General features: G+C 40.7%; 1 protein-coding gene across 7 annotated transcripts; it reads right to left on the bottom strand.

Moving 5' to 3' along the window:
* Nucleotides 1-551: 551 nt before the first annotated feature.
* LOC124119462 lies at nucleotides 552-16,930 on the bottom strand. 7 transcript variants are annotated; one of them, XM_046481976.2, is made up of 3 exons: nucleotides 16,755-16,930; nucleotides 4,969-5,181; nucleotides 552-2,944 (listed from the first exon to the last, which is right to left on the bottom strand). In XM_046481976.2, exon 3 carries the CDS (start codon nucleotides 2,934-2,936, stop codon nucleotides 2,337-2,339), a length of 600 nt encoding a protein of 199 aa, XP_046337932.2. In that variant the 5' UTR covers nucleotides 2,937-2,944; nucleotides 4,969-5,181; nucleotides 16,755-16,930; the 3' UTR covers nucleotides 552-2,336. The 7 variants fall into 7 exon arrangements, with proteins under 7 accessions (XP_046337932.2, XP_048244407.1, XP_046337923.1 ...); XM_048388450.1 differs by lacking the exon at nucleotides 16,755-16,930 and adding an exon at nucleotides 8,992-9,318; XM_046481967.2 differs by lacking the exon at nucleotides 4,969-5,181 and having other exon boundaries at nucleotides 16,755-16,929.
* Nucleotides 16,931-20,036: the final 3,106 nt, after the last annotated feature.

Below are 20,036 nucleotides of genomic sequence, written 5' to 3' on the forward strand. Positions count from 1 at the left end.
TAAAAGTTTGCTTTATTTAACCCAACGAACATTTTGACCAGAAATATTGATACTTGCTGCAAAAGCATGCTTTAGAATGACATTTGTTGTGTTATCTTTATAGGACTTTTTTTATTGGTACTAATAATGGGTATATATCAAGTTTTGCCTGACAGGCCCAGTTTTCTTGCCTGGGTTTTCTTTGTGCAGACCAATTAAAGACACTGTTTTTTTTATTGTGCTTTCCAAAGATAAGTACATTAATAACAACCAATTTGTACTTTACACCAATTCTCTCCTCCCATAGCTTACACTTCCTTCCTCTGCACATAACATTATATGGCGGGGAGCTATTGATGCTCTGCAGCAATCTCTACTTGTCGATAGGGGGACGAGTCTTCTTGCAGGTTACGGAAAGGGGCGAGTGGTGACGAAAGCTTCAAAATGAAACTAAATCAGACACATTGTTGTTTTAAGTTAGATCAAAAAGATGTGTTTTGGTGATTTTTTATTCATTAAGCCTGTAATTGATAATGGAACTCTCTGCGAATGTAAACAAAACAAAAGTCGTATTTAAGTCTGGTGACAGATCATTTAGAAGAGAAAAATGGTTTCACAGGGCAACCTGTAGATGTCGTTACTATTTTATAAACTCTCGGTGTCTGTTCTACTTCCAGATTGTCATGGTCTATGCAAGTTAACAACGCTGCATTACAATCAAGGAATTTTTTTAATTGTCAATTTTCAAAACCTTAAGCAACTTGGAAATGTAAATCGAAAATGTAAAATTAGGCCAATTTTGATGTATGGAGCCAAGGTGTGGGGATTCAGAAATATTGATGCTATTGAAACGATTCATTTTAAACTTGTCAGAACGTTCTCGGCGTTAAGCCTAGCACTCCAAATGTGAATGTGGAAGATGCCCATTGTACACTGACGATCATATAAAGGTTATTGAATACTGGTTAAATGTACAACAGACGCCATGCCAAGACTTCCAAGGGGCGGTCGGGTAGCCTAGTGGTTAAAGCGTTGGCTCATCACGCCGAAGACCCGGGTTCGATTCCCGACATGGGTACAATGTGTGAAGCCCATTTCTGGTGTCCCCCGCCGTGATATTGCTGGAATATTGCTAAAAGCGGCGTAAAACCATACTCACTCACTCAAGACTTCCAAAGGATGCTACAAGATGTTATTACTCTACGATCGTCGGGTAAATCGAACTGGGTTAAACAGTTAATTAATTCATCTGGGTGTGGTTTTGTTCGGACGGAACACTGTAGCGATTTAGTCCGGATTTTACACAGAGTTCCAAAAGTGGTTATCATCTCTACCTTTGTCAAACATTTCAAATAACTCTTCATGTATTAAAACAATTGAAATAGAGAGCACTGTTTGTTTAAAATACATTCAAAGCAATTCCTCACTGAATCAGGAAGACATTGTGGAATCCGAAGAGAAGACTATGTAATTATAATTTTAATTCTAGGGTAGTGTATATAACTTTAACTTGTTTGTTCATGTTATGTTGACATAAGAAACAAATTCATTAAAAATTATTTTTTCAAGGAACTTCACTTGAATATATTTTACTTTCTAATAAAGACTAGAAATAAACCGTCACAATGAAAGATTTGACAATGTTCTTTTTCCAAGCTATGAATCTTAGAAAGCATGCAATTACTTAACTTGATTTGATTTAACAGTCATCATGCCCATTGATATATATATATATACCCCCAACTCATGTGTTTAAATTAAGAAATATAGATTGATTGAATTAATATGTGCTTGTGAATGATATTTGATAGATCTAAAGGGCATTTAGTATACATTAAATGGGTGCAGACTCCTTGTGTTGGTTTTCATTATTGCACTGATTTCGTATCGTTGCCTACAGGTTTTAGGGGTTAATGATCAAATAAACATTCTGGGAATAAGAATTGACTGAAACGCAAATAACAGTAAAGTCAATCCGTACATGCATTGTCAGAGGTAAACATGTAACATGTAGGACACAAGTTCATGACGAGTAAACGTGACCGTATTTTATCAACTTGTCCCACGTGACGTCATAGATCCATGACTCCAGATGCACCATTTGTCTGGTGCAGGATTAGCGTGTCAAGTTTGGAAAACACGTGCAGCTTGTCGGGATAAGAATTAAGACACTATGGTGACACTTGACCGATTGTTTGTTTTGTCATTAAATGGTACACATTGGAAACATCTCTTCTAAACGTACATACTTCTCTATATGTTTCTATGGTTCGCGTTTCTTTTGGCGATGAGTATATATATATACATACTGTATACAGAACTGTTAGTCCCACTCACTCATCCACTCACTCAAGGGTCTACACCGCAACGGTGGCGTCAGTGACGTAGAAGCCGTCGTGGCCCCTCTCGGACCCAATCCGACACAGCCTGACAGCATCAACATCCTCCTCACCAAACACGACATCATGCGCGAATTTGTAAACGTTGGGGTCGAAATGGGTAATCCCGGTCTTGTGAGTGAAAGACTTCGTCACTTTCGCAATTGTCATGTGAGGGCTGTACTCCCTGTCCAACCAATGAATCCCCTGAGCGTCCAGATTTGAAACAATCACTGATCGGAGCACTGATAGCTCACGTACGTACTCCACGTCACCGTATACAACATAGCCGTTAAACGTGCCGACACCTTTCACTCTCAGCGTGGTTTTCGTTCGCATAGATTTGATGTTCTCCGCGGCGCTGTGAAGAGCTTGCATCGCTGTTTGGAGCTGAGCTTGTGTCTGAATGGCGAGGACGCCCAGGGACACGTGTAGGTCATCTCGTGATGAAAACACGCCCTGATATTTTGCATTCTCCTTAACTATTCTCTCCCGAACTCTGTCAAAAGTTTCTTTGATTCCGTCGTCTGTGACACGAATGGCAATGAAGTAGTTAGGTTTGATTGTCCTCCTAGCCATCTTGATTTCTGAAACATGAAACTATATTTATGATTTTTTAAAATGGCGATAGGCATTGCAGTATTAATAACTACTCTGAACTCCTGATCTGTCCCCTTTACCGTCCATTGCAGCCTGTGTCACAGTCCCTTAACAAAATTATTTCCCCTTCCGCCCAGCCCTTTCTGTAACGCACGAGTCACGAGAAATGAATCAAGTCTAGATTTTCCTCAGGTTCTGATCTCCCATCTCACTAGGGCTCCTTTTCAATTAAAATGGAGTTTTTTGTTTCTATCTAAATTATATATTTTCAGCAACTAAGCGTCAGTCTACGTCCATTGATAATCTACGTGTATTTCTACACCTTGAATATCCGGGTTAAATTTGGGCTTCAGCAGCCCGTGTTTGTCCTTAGAGGCGACTAACGGGATCGGGTGGTCTGGCTCGCTGACTTGGTTAATGCATGTCATCGTATCCCAATTGCGTACATCAATGTTCGTGAAGTCAATCACTGGATTTACGGACCGCTATCATATGGCTGACATATTGCTGCGTGTGGCGTTAAACAACAAACAAACAAATACGAGTATGTCTACATTTAGAAGGAGGGGCAATGGAGTAGCCAAGTGGTTATAGCGTTGGCTTGACACAGAAAACCAGGGTTCGAATCCCAACATGGGTACAATGTGTAAAACACCATGCTGGTACCCCACAGTGGTAAGGTAATAAAGGCTCACTTACTCAATATCCAGTCAGTCAACGGCCGTCCGTACAATCCACCGAGTTCTCAACAATCTCATTAAAACCAGAACTTCGTTCTCGCTTCCGCTTTACAAAGATCTGACGACATCACATTGCTATGGAATACTGTAAGGGACATTCTCGCGATCTCGCATTCTCGACCTTTAGAAACGAGCAAAATATGCCCAAAACACGAGAATGCGAGAATATCCCTTACAGTATTCTATACATTAAAGGTCAGGGCAGAACGACCTTTCATCCGACCAACCAGAGCATCGCTTACCAGGTCAGGAAAGTTAAAGTCGTTTTAGTGTCTGATTCCGAAAGCGATACCGAAAGTGATACTGTCCCTGGACTGTAGACGGGTGTCACGTGATACCAGTCTGCCTCTATAGCTATGACAAGCCATGTCATCCCATGTATGTCCTTGTCATAGTTACCCGGATGAGAGGGCAACATTAACTCCATTGTCGTGTCTTTTCCTTCCTTGTGATAATGATGTTCCCGGTCGTGCTGAGGAAGTCGGCGATGTTGATCTCTACACCGTATCACGTTGTTATTAATATTTATGACTTACACAAGAAACGAGCGTCGAGGCCTCGTGACGGATATGGAATATTCATCAGCAGCAGATTCGAGGTTACATAAGACAAATGGGGGCACGGGTGGCCCAGTCGTCTAAGGCGACGCAATTCGCTGCGCAGAATTGCGCCCCTTTGGGCACGACAGGTGTCTATGATTGTGGGTTCAAATAACCAGTTCGATTATGTTTTTAGGTTTGTCAGCACCATAGGTCACCAAGGTGGTAAACGTCTGAGACCTGCATCATTTCAGGCTTTCCTCCCACACTAAGCTGACATGCCGTGGTGTAGCTGGAGTACTGTTAAAAGCGGCGTTAAACCAGACTCACTCACTCACAAGACAAACGAATTAGAAAATACCACTGGTTATGTAGCTCACCTTAATTGTTCTTAAAATATAAATACCGCGAACCTGCGTTAACTCAAAATCCATTATTTCCATATATGGTTTAAAACGATGTAACTGTGAGGTATCTTAAGTCACTATAGTCATATGGTCTTATCCTGATATCCCGAAGTACGGGTATCCCATGTATGTTTGTTGTCGAACGCCGCACTCATCAATAGTCCAGCTATATTACGGCGGTCTGTAAATAATCGAGTCCGGACCAGACAATCCAGTGATTTATATCATGAACATCGATCTCCGCAATCGGGATACGAGAAACCTATGATCGTGGGATCGAATCCCGCTTCGCCCCGATTATGTTTCAAGGTTTTCAGAATCTTACCCGTGCTCGTGCCGATCAGCCGTGCTGTGACATAACTGGAATACTGTTCAAAGCGGCGTTAAACCCAACTCACTGGCTCATTCACACCCGTGGACGATGATAACATTGTCTGCACGATAATGTCGGTGGATCATGTGGATTATGTACAAGTATCCATGGATGCCAGTGATTCACATGGTTCACAAACGTCACAATGAAATTCCAAAGCAATACCTGGAAAACAAATATACGTTACTGCACATGTCACTCGACGTCACAGTGGTGCACGCGCAGATTTTTGGGAAAACTGAGACATTGTTTGTAATTAGAGCCTTGTGTGAAACTAAGACATTGTCTGTGTGAAATTAGAGCCTTGTGTGAAACTGAGACATTGTCTGTGTGTGGTTAGAGCCCTGTGTGAAACTGAGATATTGTCTGTGTGTAATTAGAGCCATGTGTGAAATTGAGACATTGTCTGTGTGTAATTAGAGCCACATGTGAAACTGAGACATTGTCTGTGTGTAATTAGAGCCATGTGTGAAATTGAGACATTGTCTGTGTGTAATTAGAGCCATGTGTGAAATTGAGACATTGTCTGTGTGTAATTAGAGCCATGTGTGAAATTGAGACATTGTCTGTGTGTAATTAGAGCCATGTGTGAAATTGAGACATTGTCTGTGTGTAATTAGAGCCATGTGTGAAATTGAGACATTGTCTGCGTGAAATTAGAGCCATGTGTGAAATTGAGACATTGTCTGTGTGTAATTAGAGCCATGTGTGAAATTGAGACATTGTCTGTGTGTAATTAGAGCCATGTGTGAAATTGAGACATTGTCTGTGTGTAATTAGAGCCATGTGTGAAATTGAGACATTGTCTGTGTGTAATTAGAGCCATGTGTGAAATTGAGACATTGTCTGTGTGTAATTAGAGCCATGTGTGAAATTGAGACATTGTCTGTGTCATTAGAGCCATGTGTGAAATTGAGACATTGTCTGTGTGTAATTAGAGCCATGTGTGAAATTGAGACATTGTCTGTGTGTAATTAGAGCCATGTGTGAAATTGAGACATTGTCTGTGTGTAATTAGAGCCATGTGTGAAATTGAGACATTGTCTACGTGTAATTAGAGCCATGTGTGAAATTGAGACATTGTCTGTGTGTAATTAGAGCCATGTGTGAAATTGAGACATTGTCTGTGTGTAATTAGAGCCATGTGTGAAATTGAGACATTGTCCGTGTGTAATTAGAGCCATGTGTGAAATTGAGACATTGTCTGTGTGTAATTAGAGCCATGTGTGAAATTGAGACATTGTCTGTGTCATTAGAGCCATGTGTGAAATTGAGACATTGTCTGTGTGTAATTAGAGCCATGTGTGAAATTGAGACATTGTCTGTGTGTAATTAGAGCCATGTGTGAAATTGAGACATTGTCTTAGTGTAATTAGAGCCATGTGTGAAATTGAGACATTGTCTGTGTCATTAGAGCCATGTGTGAAATTGAGACATTGTCTGTGTGTCATTAAAGCCATGTGTGAAATTGAGACATTGTCTGTGTGTCATTAGAGCCATGTGTGAAATTGAGACATTGTCTGTGTGTAATTAGAGCCATGTGTGAAATTGAGACATTGTCTACGTGTAATTAGAGCCATGTGTGAAATTGAGACATTGTCTGTGTGTAATTAGAGCCATGTGTGAAATTGAGACATTGTCCGTGTGTAATTAGAGCCATGTGTGAAATTGAGACATTGTCTGTGTGTAATTAGAGCCATGTGTGAAATTGAGACGTTGTCTGTGTGTAATTAGAGCCATGTTTGAAATTGAGACATTGTCTGTGTGTAATTAGAGCCATGTGTGAAATTAAGACATTGTCTGCGTGTAATTAGAGCCATGTGTGAAATTGAGACATTGTCTGCGTGTAATTAGAGCCATGTGTGAAATTGAGACATTGTCTGTGTGTAATTAGAGCCATGTGTGAAATTGAGACATTGTCTGTGTGTCATTAGAGCCATGTGTGAAATTGAGACATTGTCTGTGTGTCATTAGAGCAATGTGTGAAATTGAGACATTGTCTGTGTGTAAATAGAGCCATGTGTGAAATTGAGACATTGTCTACGTGTAATTAGAGCCATGTGTGAAATTGAGACATTGTCTGTGTGTAATTAGAGCCATGTGTGAAATTGAGATATTGTATGCGTGTAATTAGAGCCATGTGTGAAATTGAGACATTGTCTACGTGTAATTAGAGCCATGTGTGAAATTGAGACATTGTCTGTGTGTAATTAGAGCCATGTGTGAAATTGAGATATTGTATGTGTGTAATTAGAGCCATGTGTGAAATTGCGACATTGTCAGCGTGTAATTAGAGCCATGTGTGAAATTGCGACATTGTCTGCGTCTAATTAGAGCCCTGTGTGAAACTGAGACATTGTCTGTGTGAATAGGGTCGTCATTAATTGCCAACATAATATATTCTAAAACAACACACATAACACAAGTTATTGTATTTCACTATACAGTAAACTACTGTTATAACGAACCCAAAGGGGTCAGTAATTTTAGTTCTTTATAAACATGTGTACAGCATATATACAGCAAATGGCCGGGACCCCCAAAAATAAATTCGTTATATTCGTCTGTTCATTATAAGCGTGTTCGTTATAAAGGTAGATTACTGTAGTTACTCTGTCATGGACGGTGGGGGCAACAATGCAGTTTACCGGGCGCAGCCCGAGCTCTACCATCCGCTCAATTACCGCGCTATAGTGCCACCGCTGTCTCGTTATACCGTTACCGTGCCTCACGCTCTGGTGACTCTCGCTTCACGATACAACACCCGTTTTCGGTCTTAGGGAAACTTACACATCTTTACAATCAAACACCCGTTCTCGGTCTTAGGGAAACTTACACATCTTTACGATCAAACACCCGTTCTAGGTCTTAGGGAAACTTATACAACTTTACGATCCAACACCCGTTTTTCGGTCTTAGGGAAACTTACACGTCTTTACGATCCAACACCCGTTTTCGGTCTTAGGGAAACTTACATGTCTTTACGATCCAAAACCCCTTTTCGGTCATTAGGGTCAGCTGGCTTTGGGCAAGGGTTAGCCATAAATTCTTACCTTTTCAAGCGTTAATCCAGTTAATCCCATTGGTCGGTCATGTTGACATAAACAATTGCGGGTGTGGTTTCAAGAAAAGATGAATGGGAGAGCGGGCAGTGACGTCACACGCATGCGCAATTCATTGTCTACTGAATTACGCATGCATGTCAATGGGGATTCTAATGACCTGTTAAACGAGCACCAATTACATGTGATAGCGCCTGTGGTCCAGTGGTAGAGCGTCGGCTAATTAACGCATTGATTAGCAGAGCCGGTGAGCCGGCGAAGCGCGTTCGAGCTCCCCACAGCGGATCTGAAAAAGTGCGCCCGGTAAGGTGCACTACTCCCGTGCACGTGTAGCCACTAGGGCTGGGACGGATAACTCGGGTACCCGGGTCGGCTGGGTACTGAGTAGGATCCGGGTACTAGGACTACCCGGACCCGTGGTTAGTCACGTGACATATTGTTTAATGACAAAAATTATCAAGAATTCTATGGTTACACTACAAGTCACTAATGTTCGCATTTCTTTCTGACTAAGCACCCATTCCTTCTGATTTTTCATATGGTTGAATAAAGATATAACTTAATTCAGCCTCAGTGTATGAATGACCAGATTGTATAACACATGTATCTAAATACGTTTTGTCAGGGCTATGCTAAAAATGTTTCCAATCGGACATTTTGAGACATCACCTGAGACCAACAGTGGGTACCCGGGTAGGGTCGGGTAATAGGGGGGTGGGTACCCGGATAGGGTCGGGTAATAGGGGGGTGGGTACCCGGGTAGTCCCAGTCCTAGTAGCCACTATATTCAGGGTGTCAGAAAAACACAGGTGATCTACAGATAACCCAGGCGCTAATAGCCACACATACTATACTGATAACAGAATTACATCAACACATGGACGGTGTAACAGTCATACAACTCATACCTTACCGTTATACTCGTGGATTGTCTTCAGGTCTGGCTCTCTGGTGAGCGATATGAACTGTTTCACGCCAGTTCGGAGAATATATACACCAGAATCAAACCATTCCAGGAATGTGGTAATACTCAGTCATTGCCTTCTTCGAACCGACCTACCATTATACACAGGGTCCGCGCTGTGATTGAACAAGGGTTTCACCAGAATTAAACCTTTCCAGGAATGAGGTAATAATCAGTCCTTGCCTTCTTCGAACCGACCTACCATTATACACAGGGTCCGCGCTGTGATTGAACACGGTTGTGTCAGGCAGTGCTCTCCTAACACTACACAGATATTTGGCTTACCAACAACACGTTCACACACCTCGCTGGTCTTTCGGGGTATTACAGTATATAGACCGGCCTGATCGCATACAGCAGTGCAGCTGTCTTGACTTGCCAGTCGGGAAACACCTGCTTTGTCAATACTGATGAACGGCAATTTTCTGACACAATGTTAAAATCCAGATTTATGTAGCAGATAACTGTTTTCCCTTCACAAATGAAGTTTACCAGGGTTAGTGTCATTTACCAACAGTAGTGTCATTTACCAGCTGTAGTGTCATTTACCAACTGTAGTGTCATTTACCAGGTGTAGTGTCATTTACCAGGTGTAGTGTCATTTACCAGGTGTAGTGTCTTTTACCAGCTGTAGTGTCATTTACCAGCTGTAGTGTCATTTACCAACTGTAGTGTCATTTACCAACAGTAGTGTCATTTAGCAGCTGTAGTGTCATTTACCAACAGTAGGGTCATTTAGCAGCTGTAGTGTCATTTACCAACTGTAGTGTCATTTACCAGGTGTAGCGTCATTTACCAGCATTAGTATCATTTACCAGGTGTCGTATCATTTATCAACATTAGTATCATTTACCAGCTGTAGTATCATTAACCAACTGTAGTATCATTTACCAACTGTAGTGTCATTTACCAACTGTAGTACCATGTACCAACTGTAGTACCATTTACCAGCTGCAGTTAGTTTCTTTGTTGTTTAACGCCATACTTAGCAAAAGTCCAGCTCTATGATGGCGGTCTGTAATTAATCGAGTCTGGACTAGACAATCCAGTGATTGACATTATGAGCATCGATCCACGCAATTGGGAACGATGACATGCATCAACCTAGTCAGCGAGCCTGACCACCCGATCCCGTTTCTTACAACACTCATAGTCGCCTTATTCGGTTTGATTCCACAGGCGTGGCTTCTGACATTTCACAGCTGTCACATCATGGTTACTGATACAGAAAGTCTGGTTGTAACATCAGGACTACTGATACAGAAAGTCTGGTTGTAACATCACGGTTACTGATACAGAAAGTCGTATTGTAACATCTCGGTTACTGATACAGAAAGTCTGGTTGTCACATCATGGTTACTGATACAGAAAGTCTGGTTGTCACATCACGGTTACTGATACAGAAAGTCTGGATGTAACATCATGGTTACTGATACAGAAAGTCTGGTTGTATCATCACGGTTACTGATACAGAAAGTCTGGTTGTCACATCATGGTTACTGATACAGAAAGTCTGGATGTAACATCATGGTTACTGATACAGAAAGTCTGGTTGTCACATCATGGTTACTGATACAGAAAGTCTGGTTGTAACATCACGGTTACTGATACAGAAAGTCGTATTGTAACATCTCGGTTACTGATACAGAAAGTCTGGTTGTCACATCATGGTTACTGATACAGAAAGTCGTATTGTAACATCTCGGTTACTGATACAGAAAGTCGTATTGTAACATCTCGGTTACTGATACAGAAAGTCTGGTTGTCACATCATGGTTACTGATACAGAAAGTCTGGATGTAACATCATGGTTACTGATACAGAAAGTCTGGTTGTCACATCATGGTTACTGATACAGAAAGTCTGGTTGTAACATCATGGTTACTGATACAGAAAGTCTGGTTGTAACATCATGGTTACTGATACAGAAAGTCTGGTTGTAACATCATGGTTACTGATACAGAAAGTCTGGTTGTAACATCATGGTTACTGATACAGAAAGTCTGGTTGTAACATCAGGACTACTGATACAGAAAGTCTGGTTGTAACATCTCGGTTACTGATACAGAAAGTCTGGTTGTCACATCATGGTTACTGATACAGAAAGTCGTATTGTAACATCTCGGTTACTGATACAGAAAGTCGTATTGTAACATCTCGGTTACTGATACAGAAAGTCGTATTGTAACATCTCAGTTACTGATACAGAAAGTCTGGTTGTAACATCATGGTTACTGATACAGAAAGTCTGGTTGTAACATCAGGACTACTGATACTGAAAGTCTGGTTGTAACATCATGGTTACTGATACAGAAAGTCTGGTTGTAACATCAGGACTACTGATACAGAAAGTCTGGTTGTAACATCATGGTTACTGATACAGAAAGTCTGGTTGTAACATCATGGTTACTGATACAGAAAGTCTGGTTGTAATATCATGGTTACTGATACAGAAAGTCTGGTTGTAACATCAGGACTACTGATACAGAAAGTCTGGTTGTAACATCAGGACTACTGATACAGAAAGTCTGGTTGTAACATCACGGTTACTGATACAGAAAGTCGTATTGTAACATCTCGGTTACTGATACAGAAAGTCTGGTTGTCACATCATGGTTACTGATACAGAAAGTCTGGTTGTCACATCACGGTTACTGATACAGAAAGTCTGGATGTAACATCATGGTTACTGATACAGAAAGTCTGGTTGTAACATCACGGTTACTGATACAGAAAGTCTGGTTGTCACATCATGGTTACTGATACAGAAAGTCTGGATGTAACATCATGGTTACTGATACAGAAAGTCTGGTTGTAACATCACGGTTACTGATACAGAAGGTCTGGTTGTAACATCATGGTTACTGATACAGAAAGTCTGGATGTAACATCATGGTTACTGATACAGAAAGTCTGGTTGTCACATCATGGTTACTGATACAGAAAGTCTGGTTGTAACATCACGGTTACTGATACAGAAAGTCGTATTGTAACATCTCGGTTACTGATACAGAAAGTCTGGTTGTCACATCATGGTTACTGATACAGAAAGTCGTATTGTAACATCTCGGTTACTGATACAGAAAGTCGTATTGTAACATCTCGGTTACTGATACAGAAAGTCGTATTGTAACATCTCAGTTACTGATACAGAAAGTCTGGCTGTAACATCATGGTTACTGATACAGAAAGTCTGGTTGTCACATCACGGTTACTGATACAGAAAGTCTGGATGTAACATCATGGTTACTGATACAGAAAGTCTGGTTGTAACATCACGGTTACTGATACAGAAAGTCTGGTTGTCACATCATGGTTACTGATACAGAAAGTCTGGATGTAACATCATGGTTACTGATACAGAAAGTCTGGTTGTAACATCACGGTTACTGATACAGAAGGTCTGGTTGTAACATCATGGTTACTGATACAGAAAGTCTGGATGTAACATCATGGTTACTGATACAGAAAGTCTGGTTGTCACATCATGGTTACTGATACAGAAAGTCTGGTTGTAACATCACGGTTACTGATACAGAAAGTCGTATTGTAACATCTCGGTTACTGATACAGAAAGTCTGGTTGTCACATCATGGTTACTGATACAGAAAGTCGTATTGTAACATCTCGGTTACTGATACAGAAAGTCGTATTGTAACATCTCGGTTACTGATACAGAAAGTCTGGTTGTCACATCATGGTTACTGATACAGAAAGTCTGGATGAAACATCATGGTTACTGATACAGAAAGTCTGGTTGTCACATCATGGTTACTGATACAGAAAGTCTGGTTGTAACATCATGGTTACTGATACAGAAAGTCTGGATGTAACATCATGGTTACTGATACAGAAAGTCTGGTTGTAACATCATGGTTACTGATACAGAAAGTCTGGTTGTAACATCATGGTTACTGATACAGAAAGTCTGGTTGTAACATCAGGACTACTGATACAGAAAGTCTGGTTGTAACATCTCGGTTACTGATACAGAAAGTCTGGTTGTCACATCATGGTTACTGATACAGAAAGTCGTATTGTAACATCTCGGTTACTGATACAGAAAGTCGTATTGTAACATCTCGGTTACTGATACAGAAAGTCGTATTGTAACATCTCAGTTACTGATACAGAAAGTCTGGCTGTAACATCATGGTTACTGATACAGAAAGTCTGGTTGTAACATCAGGACTACTGATACTGAAAGTCTGGTTGTAACATCATGGTTACTGATACAGAAAGTCTGGTTGTAACATCAGGACTACTGATACAGAAAGTCTGGTTGTAACATCATGGTTACTGATACAGAAAGTCTGGTTGTAACATCATGGTTACTGATACAGAAAGTCTGGTTGTAACATCATGGTTACTGATACAGAAAGTCTGGTTGTAACATCATGGTTACTGATACAGAAAGTCTGGTTGTAACATCATGGTTACTGTTACAGAAAGTCGGATTGTAACATCAGGACTACTGATACAAAAAGTCTGGTTGAGTTAGGCGATACACGTGTAAAACTGTCACGTCCTGAAGGCGATACACACGTGTAAAATGTAGTACAACACCTATATAACACCTACATATAACCATAATACCACACCATCTGTACACAAGCATCTCGATGATCTATAAACTGTTCAACCTTGTTTATGAGTTCAGGGAATTTATGCTGAGAAAGTCGACCGTTCCTGGAAAGAGTTCAATAATCAGTACAGGTCTCTTTCCACCCTGCATTTCCCACAGCACGTGACATGGGGGGGGGGGGGGGGGGGAACTTAGCGCGGGTCACCTGACCCTCACATAGACCCTCTTATCAACAGAAGGGAATGTTATGTTCGGTCGTCCCAACAAACATGCCGGAGTTTGCAGGTACACGCTGTGCGATATTATACACATAATTACTCTTGACGAGGTAATTATGCGTAAACATGGTCCCTTGGACCCTCTGGGCGGGTCCGAGGGTCCTTGTTTTCGCATATTGACCTCGTCAAGGTCGGGTCCGAGGGTCCTTGTTTTCGCATATTGACCACGTCAAGGTCGGGTCCGAGGGTCCTTGTTTGATGCATGTCATCGATCCCAATTGCGTGGATCGATGCTCATAATGTCAATCACTAGATTGTCTAGTCCAGACTCGATTATTTACAGACAGCCGTCACATAGCTTGAACATTGCTGAGTGCGGCGTTAAACAACAAACAAACAGACTCGGTTATTTACAGACCGACGGAAATTGCTGAGTGCAATAACCACCCGATCCTGTTCGTCTACTCTACCATGGATCTTCACGGGGGGGAGAAGCATCGGTTGCTGAAGACCTATTCTACCCCGGATCTTCACGGGGGACAAGCATGTGTTGCTGAAGGCCTATTCTACCCCGGATCTTCACGGGGGACAAGCATGGGTTGCTGAAGACCTATTCTACCCCGGATCTTCACGGGGGACAAGCATTGGTTGCTGAAGACCTATTCTACCCCGGATCTTCACGGGGAACAAGCATTGGTTGCTGACGGCCTATTCTACTCCGGATCTTCACGGGGGACAAGCATGGGTTGCTGAAGACATATTCTACCCCGGATCTTCACGGGGGACAAGCATCGGTTGCTGAAGACCTATTCTACCCCGGATCTTCACGGGGGACAAGCATGTGTTGCTGAAGGCCTATTCTACCCCGGATCTTCACGGGGGACAAGCATGGGTTGCTGAAGACCTATTCTACCCCGGATCTTCACGGGGGACAAGCATTGGTTGCTGAAGACCTATTCTACCCCGGATCTTCACGGGGAACAAGCATTGGTTGCTGACGGCCTATTCTACTCCGGATCTTCACGGGGGACAAGCATGGGTTGCTGAAGACATATTCTACCCCGGATCTTCACGGGGGACAAGCATGGGTTGCTGAAGACCTATTGTACACCGCATCTTCCCGGGTCCTTTTCATGATGGATATGTTCGTATTTTCATTGAAAAAAGCAAGACAGATGAAAACAGAGATGGAAGATAGGTTTTGCCTTCGACTTCATAGTCTGAACTTTGTCCAGTGAATATTTTGAGTCGTTATTTGACAGCCGCAAATAGTATGCAGGATTCTGTGGAGAATATATTTCCTCAAATCAATCATAGTGTCAGGAAGTTGCAAACAGAAAGACGAAAAGCATCTTTCATGTACTCGAGCGAGAGAAATATTATTTGACTATATCAAAGACAATTTATTAAAAAATAAGGATGTCTTCTTTTTTGGGTTAGTAGCAATTTAGCATTTTAATGTTTGCATTCACCCGTTCTTTTACTGTTTGAGCAAAGCGAATTAGAACATAAATGTGTTTATTATGGGTAAATACGGTAAGAGTTTTCCTGCAGCAGTCGGGTTAATTACGGTGAAAGTGGTGTCACAAAGTCACGTGATCCAGTCTTCCCATAACACAGGCGTATAGTATATCCATCTACTTTAATACTGTTCCAACCGCCGTCATATAGCTGGAATACTGCTGAGTGCGGCGTTAAACAAGAAACCAACCAACCAAAATACTGTTCCAAGGATATTTGAGCTCGCCCAGCAATGGACAGTGTGTGTGTGTGTGTGTGTGTGTGTGTGTGTGTGTGCTTGTACTAGTCGGGACTGATCTCGATTTTATGGTGCTAGCAGTTTAACACGAATAACCGACTCAGACACAGTTTACTGACTCCAGTCCTTGTTTTAGCTCCTTAATAGCGAGCGCCGGACAGGGTAACAACAAGTACCATCTTTTAACGTCGTTTGGTATGATGCGGCCGGGGATCGAACCCCGGACCTTCCGCTCTACCACTAGACGACGGAGGCGGTGACAAAACTATGGCAACTCATTTTAATCTGAGTAGTATGGGATACGTTTGTTGGGATGGAAATAGCTGGGGAAGGTAAAAGTTGTGGACCAAACTGAGCAGAATTCATAACAAGCAGAAGAAAACAATGTCGCCGATATAAGTACATAAGGGCTATAATAAAAGAAAATAGAACTTCCAAGTTTTATCAAGCTTGTTTTGGTCACATCTATAGTTTTGAATTGTGTGTTTCGGAAATAGGATGAGTACGGTAAGGTCTTCACAGGCCTGAGGGTTGACTTGAAGAGATTGTATTATTGCTTTGTGATCATTCAAAGGCCGGCTTGCTTGTTTGCTGTGGTGGGCATTACGCTTGAGCTGCGTACGTTCAGCGACCATATACTGGCGTGTGGTCTGTGTGGTACGTTATACTTGGTGGATATATTTATGTTCGTTTGTGAAAAGCGAATTAGAACAAAGTTATAATCCACCCACGGAGTAAAGGTGCGGAGGTGTATGTTATCCCTGAGTGGACGACCAGCCTCAGAAGAGACAGAGTACGCATAACGTTAGTAGTGAGTGAGTGAGTGAGTATGGTTTTACGCCGCTTTTAGCAATATTCCAGCAATATCACGGCGGGGGACACCAGAAATGGGCTTCACACATTGTACCCATGTCGGGAATCGAACCCGGGTCTTCGGCGTGACGAGCGAACGCTTTAACCACTAGGCTACCCGACCGCCCCCATAACGTTAGTAGAGAAAAGCCTGTAGAAACGTAATCGATAAATAGCCCATACGCGAGCTGTCACGTGGACGTGTACACAAAAAATGTGACGAATGATGGATAACCCTCGCACCTATATGGACACCAAATATTCTCGTAGTGCCACCAAGATGAAAATTAAGAATTACCTGATCGATGACAACTCAGGAAAGATATAGTCCCGCTGTCTGTGAATAGTTCCCTCAAATGTCACATGCCATCAACACATTTCAAACACTATTTATTTCCTTGTACATAATGGTCTCTGCTGGTGTCAGATCGACTGGTGCAAACGGTTTCACTTCCTTGTCAAGGGAAGATAACTCTAAACTGTGTTTGGCGCATCTATCTTATTTGCATATGTACAAAACACATGTTCGAACCCCAGCAGATAATGTTTAGGTTACCCTTTTTATTGGTTATTACTTTTATCACTTATACTTATGTACTAGGGAACTTAGTTTCCACATCGGTCAGAAGCTTTCTTCATCCTCCATGTCAAAAGAGCAGTGAACACAAGTTTGACTACTCATGACCAGAAAAGCTTTCAATGATTGTTTGTTTCATGCCGCACTCAGCAATATTCCCGCTATATGACTCGGTCTGTAAATAATCAAGTTTGGACCAGACAATCCAGTGATTGACATCATGAGCATCGATCCACGCAATTGGGATCAATGACATGCATCAACCAAGTCAGCGAGTCTGACCACCCGATCCCGTTAGTCGCCTCTTACGACGAGCTTAGTCGCCTTTTATGGCAAGCATGGGTTGCTGAAGACCCATTCTACCCCGAATCTTCACGGGTCTGTAAAGCATATGTTGAGAAAACTATTGTTACTATGTTAAGCTGATGGTCCCATTATTATTGCACTTTAGTTACCCTGTGGCACCTTCGTTCAAAAACGGTTGTTTACAACTGAATTATTTTATCTAGCAGATATTTTGTAGTGATTATTAGTTTATAATATGAACATATCAACATTTGTAGAGTCTTCAACTACAAGACGAATTGTCACTGTGGAAGATAGCGGGAAAAACGTTATGAAAACAGTATATTGCCACGGTATTTTCTACGTCAGAAAACAGCGAGGCATTCTGTCAGTCTGGGCCAACATATTGCATCGATGAAATAATGCAAACTCATTTTATTTATCAGCCTTTGTGTTATTTCCCCCCACAATTCGAAGCATTCAAATCTCAACAAATACCACCATGGACTTCAATTTAATAAAATTAGTGATACGCCAACATTTGAAGCACACAGGCATCTTTGACAGGTCTTTACCAATGATCTATAAAGTAAGTATACATCCGTGCCTTTACAAATATTTTAAGAAGAAATAACGTTCAAAATAATAAAACAAATGATTTTAAATGTTACTTTTTATATTAAAATTAAAGTTGATCCATCATTTCTTACAGAATTCTGATACTCATGCTCCTAAAATACTAGTAAATTACAGAGATTTGTCCCAACAAACAACAAATCATACTGACTACCCCACAAAATGTGTATGATACATAAATAAATGTAAATCATAGTTATATCTTCTTGTTTTAGTAACATTATATTTGTTTTAATGTTGACAAATTATTTCCCATACAAACCCACACACTATCCCACTGTAGCTATGTATCCTGATTTTCATTGAACAGTACTTCAAGACACCTGTAGTATAAAGTATATTTAATAGATATTATTATCATATAGGAAATATGAATTTAGGAAGTTTATCATCAAATCTTCTGATGGTTAAATAAATGCAAATTGAATCCATGTTATTTGTTTTTGGATATAACAGATTATACTTACATATGTTACAGTCAGTGTCTATAATCAGGCCCAATATGTATATTGACTGATTCACTCAGGCAAGGTATATTTTTTCTTAAATTTTCATTCATTTATTATTGCCTGAAACATAGGACTGGATGTTAGACAGACTGACTGAAATGAATTAGACTGCATTATTTAATCTCCACAATTTAATTTTGAAGATCAAAGTAACTTATGTAAGAAATTAAAAATGTTTTCACAATGAAATTAATTGATTCTCCAAACATGAAAGAATACCAGAGTCCTATTTTTATGCTACTTATCTTTATTGGCATAATATTCAGTTCAGAAACAGATGACTGCTAAAAAGTCATGCAGGTGTAATCAAATACTAGTACATATGCATCAGTGTGCCAAGATATTAAATAAAATAATAAGAGTCATTGTGCAATGCAGATATCTGTTGGTGTGAAGAGAAAAAAGAATAACATTAATAATTTGTTTATGTTGGAATTTGAAACATCAGTTTAGAACAAGGAAATGTAAAAAGCAAGGACTAATGAAGTTAAGAATCAGCTTTATCTGTGTTACAATCATATGCTTATTGTCAATGCAAACTGGATGTAGACGCTAGACATCATCACTGGTTTAGTTGCTGCAACACGACAAGTTCTGCATCACAGCTAGTGATATGAAGACAGGAAATGAGGCAGTGTTTCTTTGGACAAATAGATCTACGCACGGTAACAAAATTATTCATCTGACACCAACAATTTGTCACATTTTATATAAGAAGTACCGATTGACCACAAAGCTTGCACAGTGACAGCCAATGTGTTTTTTCCATAATTGAAAGACTTGACTACTTGAGAAATCGTATCGCATGAATAGAACCCATCTAGCCGTGTATTAACATGTCTTATTTCATTTTCTATTTATGCTGTTGCTAACAAAATATTAGCAGTTAACAACTCAAACAAAATAAATAAAGCAGAAAATGTCAGAAGAGTAATCAATCTATTCAGACTCAATGCACTGTCATTAATTTTTCAGTTACTGGTATCGATAAATTTACGATCCGTTACTTTTGTAATTGAGTGTATAAAAATTACTAACTGATACTACATATTTTGCATTCCAAGACTGCTTGATGTAATTAAGATTGATTAAAATGATGATAAATATGTGGTTACCATGGTTACAGAGTAAATACTTCATGCTGACTTGATACAGTTCTGTACTTAGGCAGTCTCCCATACAGCAGAAATATGTAGTAACCATGGTTACCGAGTAAACACTTTCCTGCGAAGTGCGTTTGACTGGCCCCAATGAGAGGTGGAAACTTCATGCATTTACAGAAATGCTTATTTCAGTGCCTTAAATATAGTCAAGTCTTGCTTTGAGAGTAGTAAACACTCTGATCTAACATAGAAACTTTTACTCAAGTGTATAGGAGACATGGGTGGCCCAGTCGTCGCAATTCGCTGTGCAGAGTTGCGTCCCTTGAGCATGCCAGAAACCTATGATTGTGGTCCAAATCCCGGTTCGCCCCGAATATGTTTCTAGGTTTTCCAGCACCATATCCGTGCTCGTGGATTTCAGCAAAGTGGTAAATGTCTAAGACCTGCTTCACCTTGGGCTTCACACATTG

The sequence above is a fragment of the Haliotis rufescens genome, unplaced genomic scaffold (genome assembly GCF_023055435.1).
Source record: "Haliotis rufescens isolate VD_foot unplaced genomic scaffold, xgHalRufe1.0.p SCAF_71, whole genome shotgun sequence".
Classification (NCBI taxonomy): Eukaryota; Metazoa; Mollusca; class Gastropoda; order Lepetellida; family Haliotidae; genus Haliotis; species Haliotis rufescens.

Coding starts and splice junctions, on each gene's coding strand:
- LOC124119462 (XM_046481976.2), bottom strand. CDS start 2,936: ATGGCTAGGAGGACAATCAAACCTAACTACTTCATTGCCATTCGTGTC.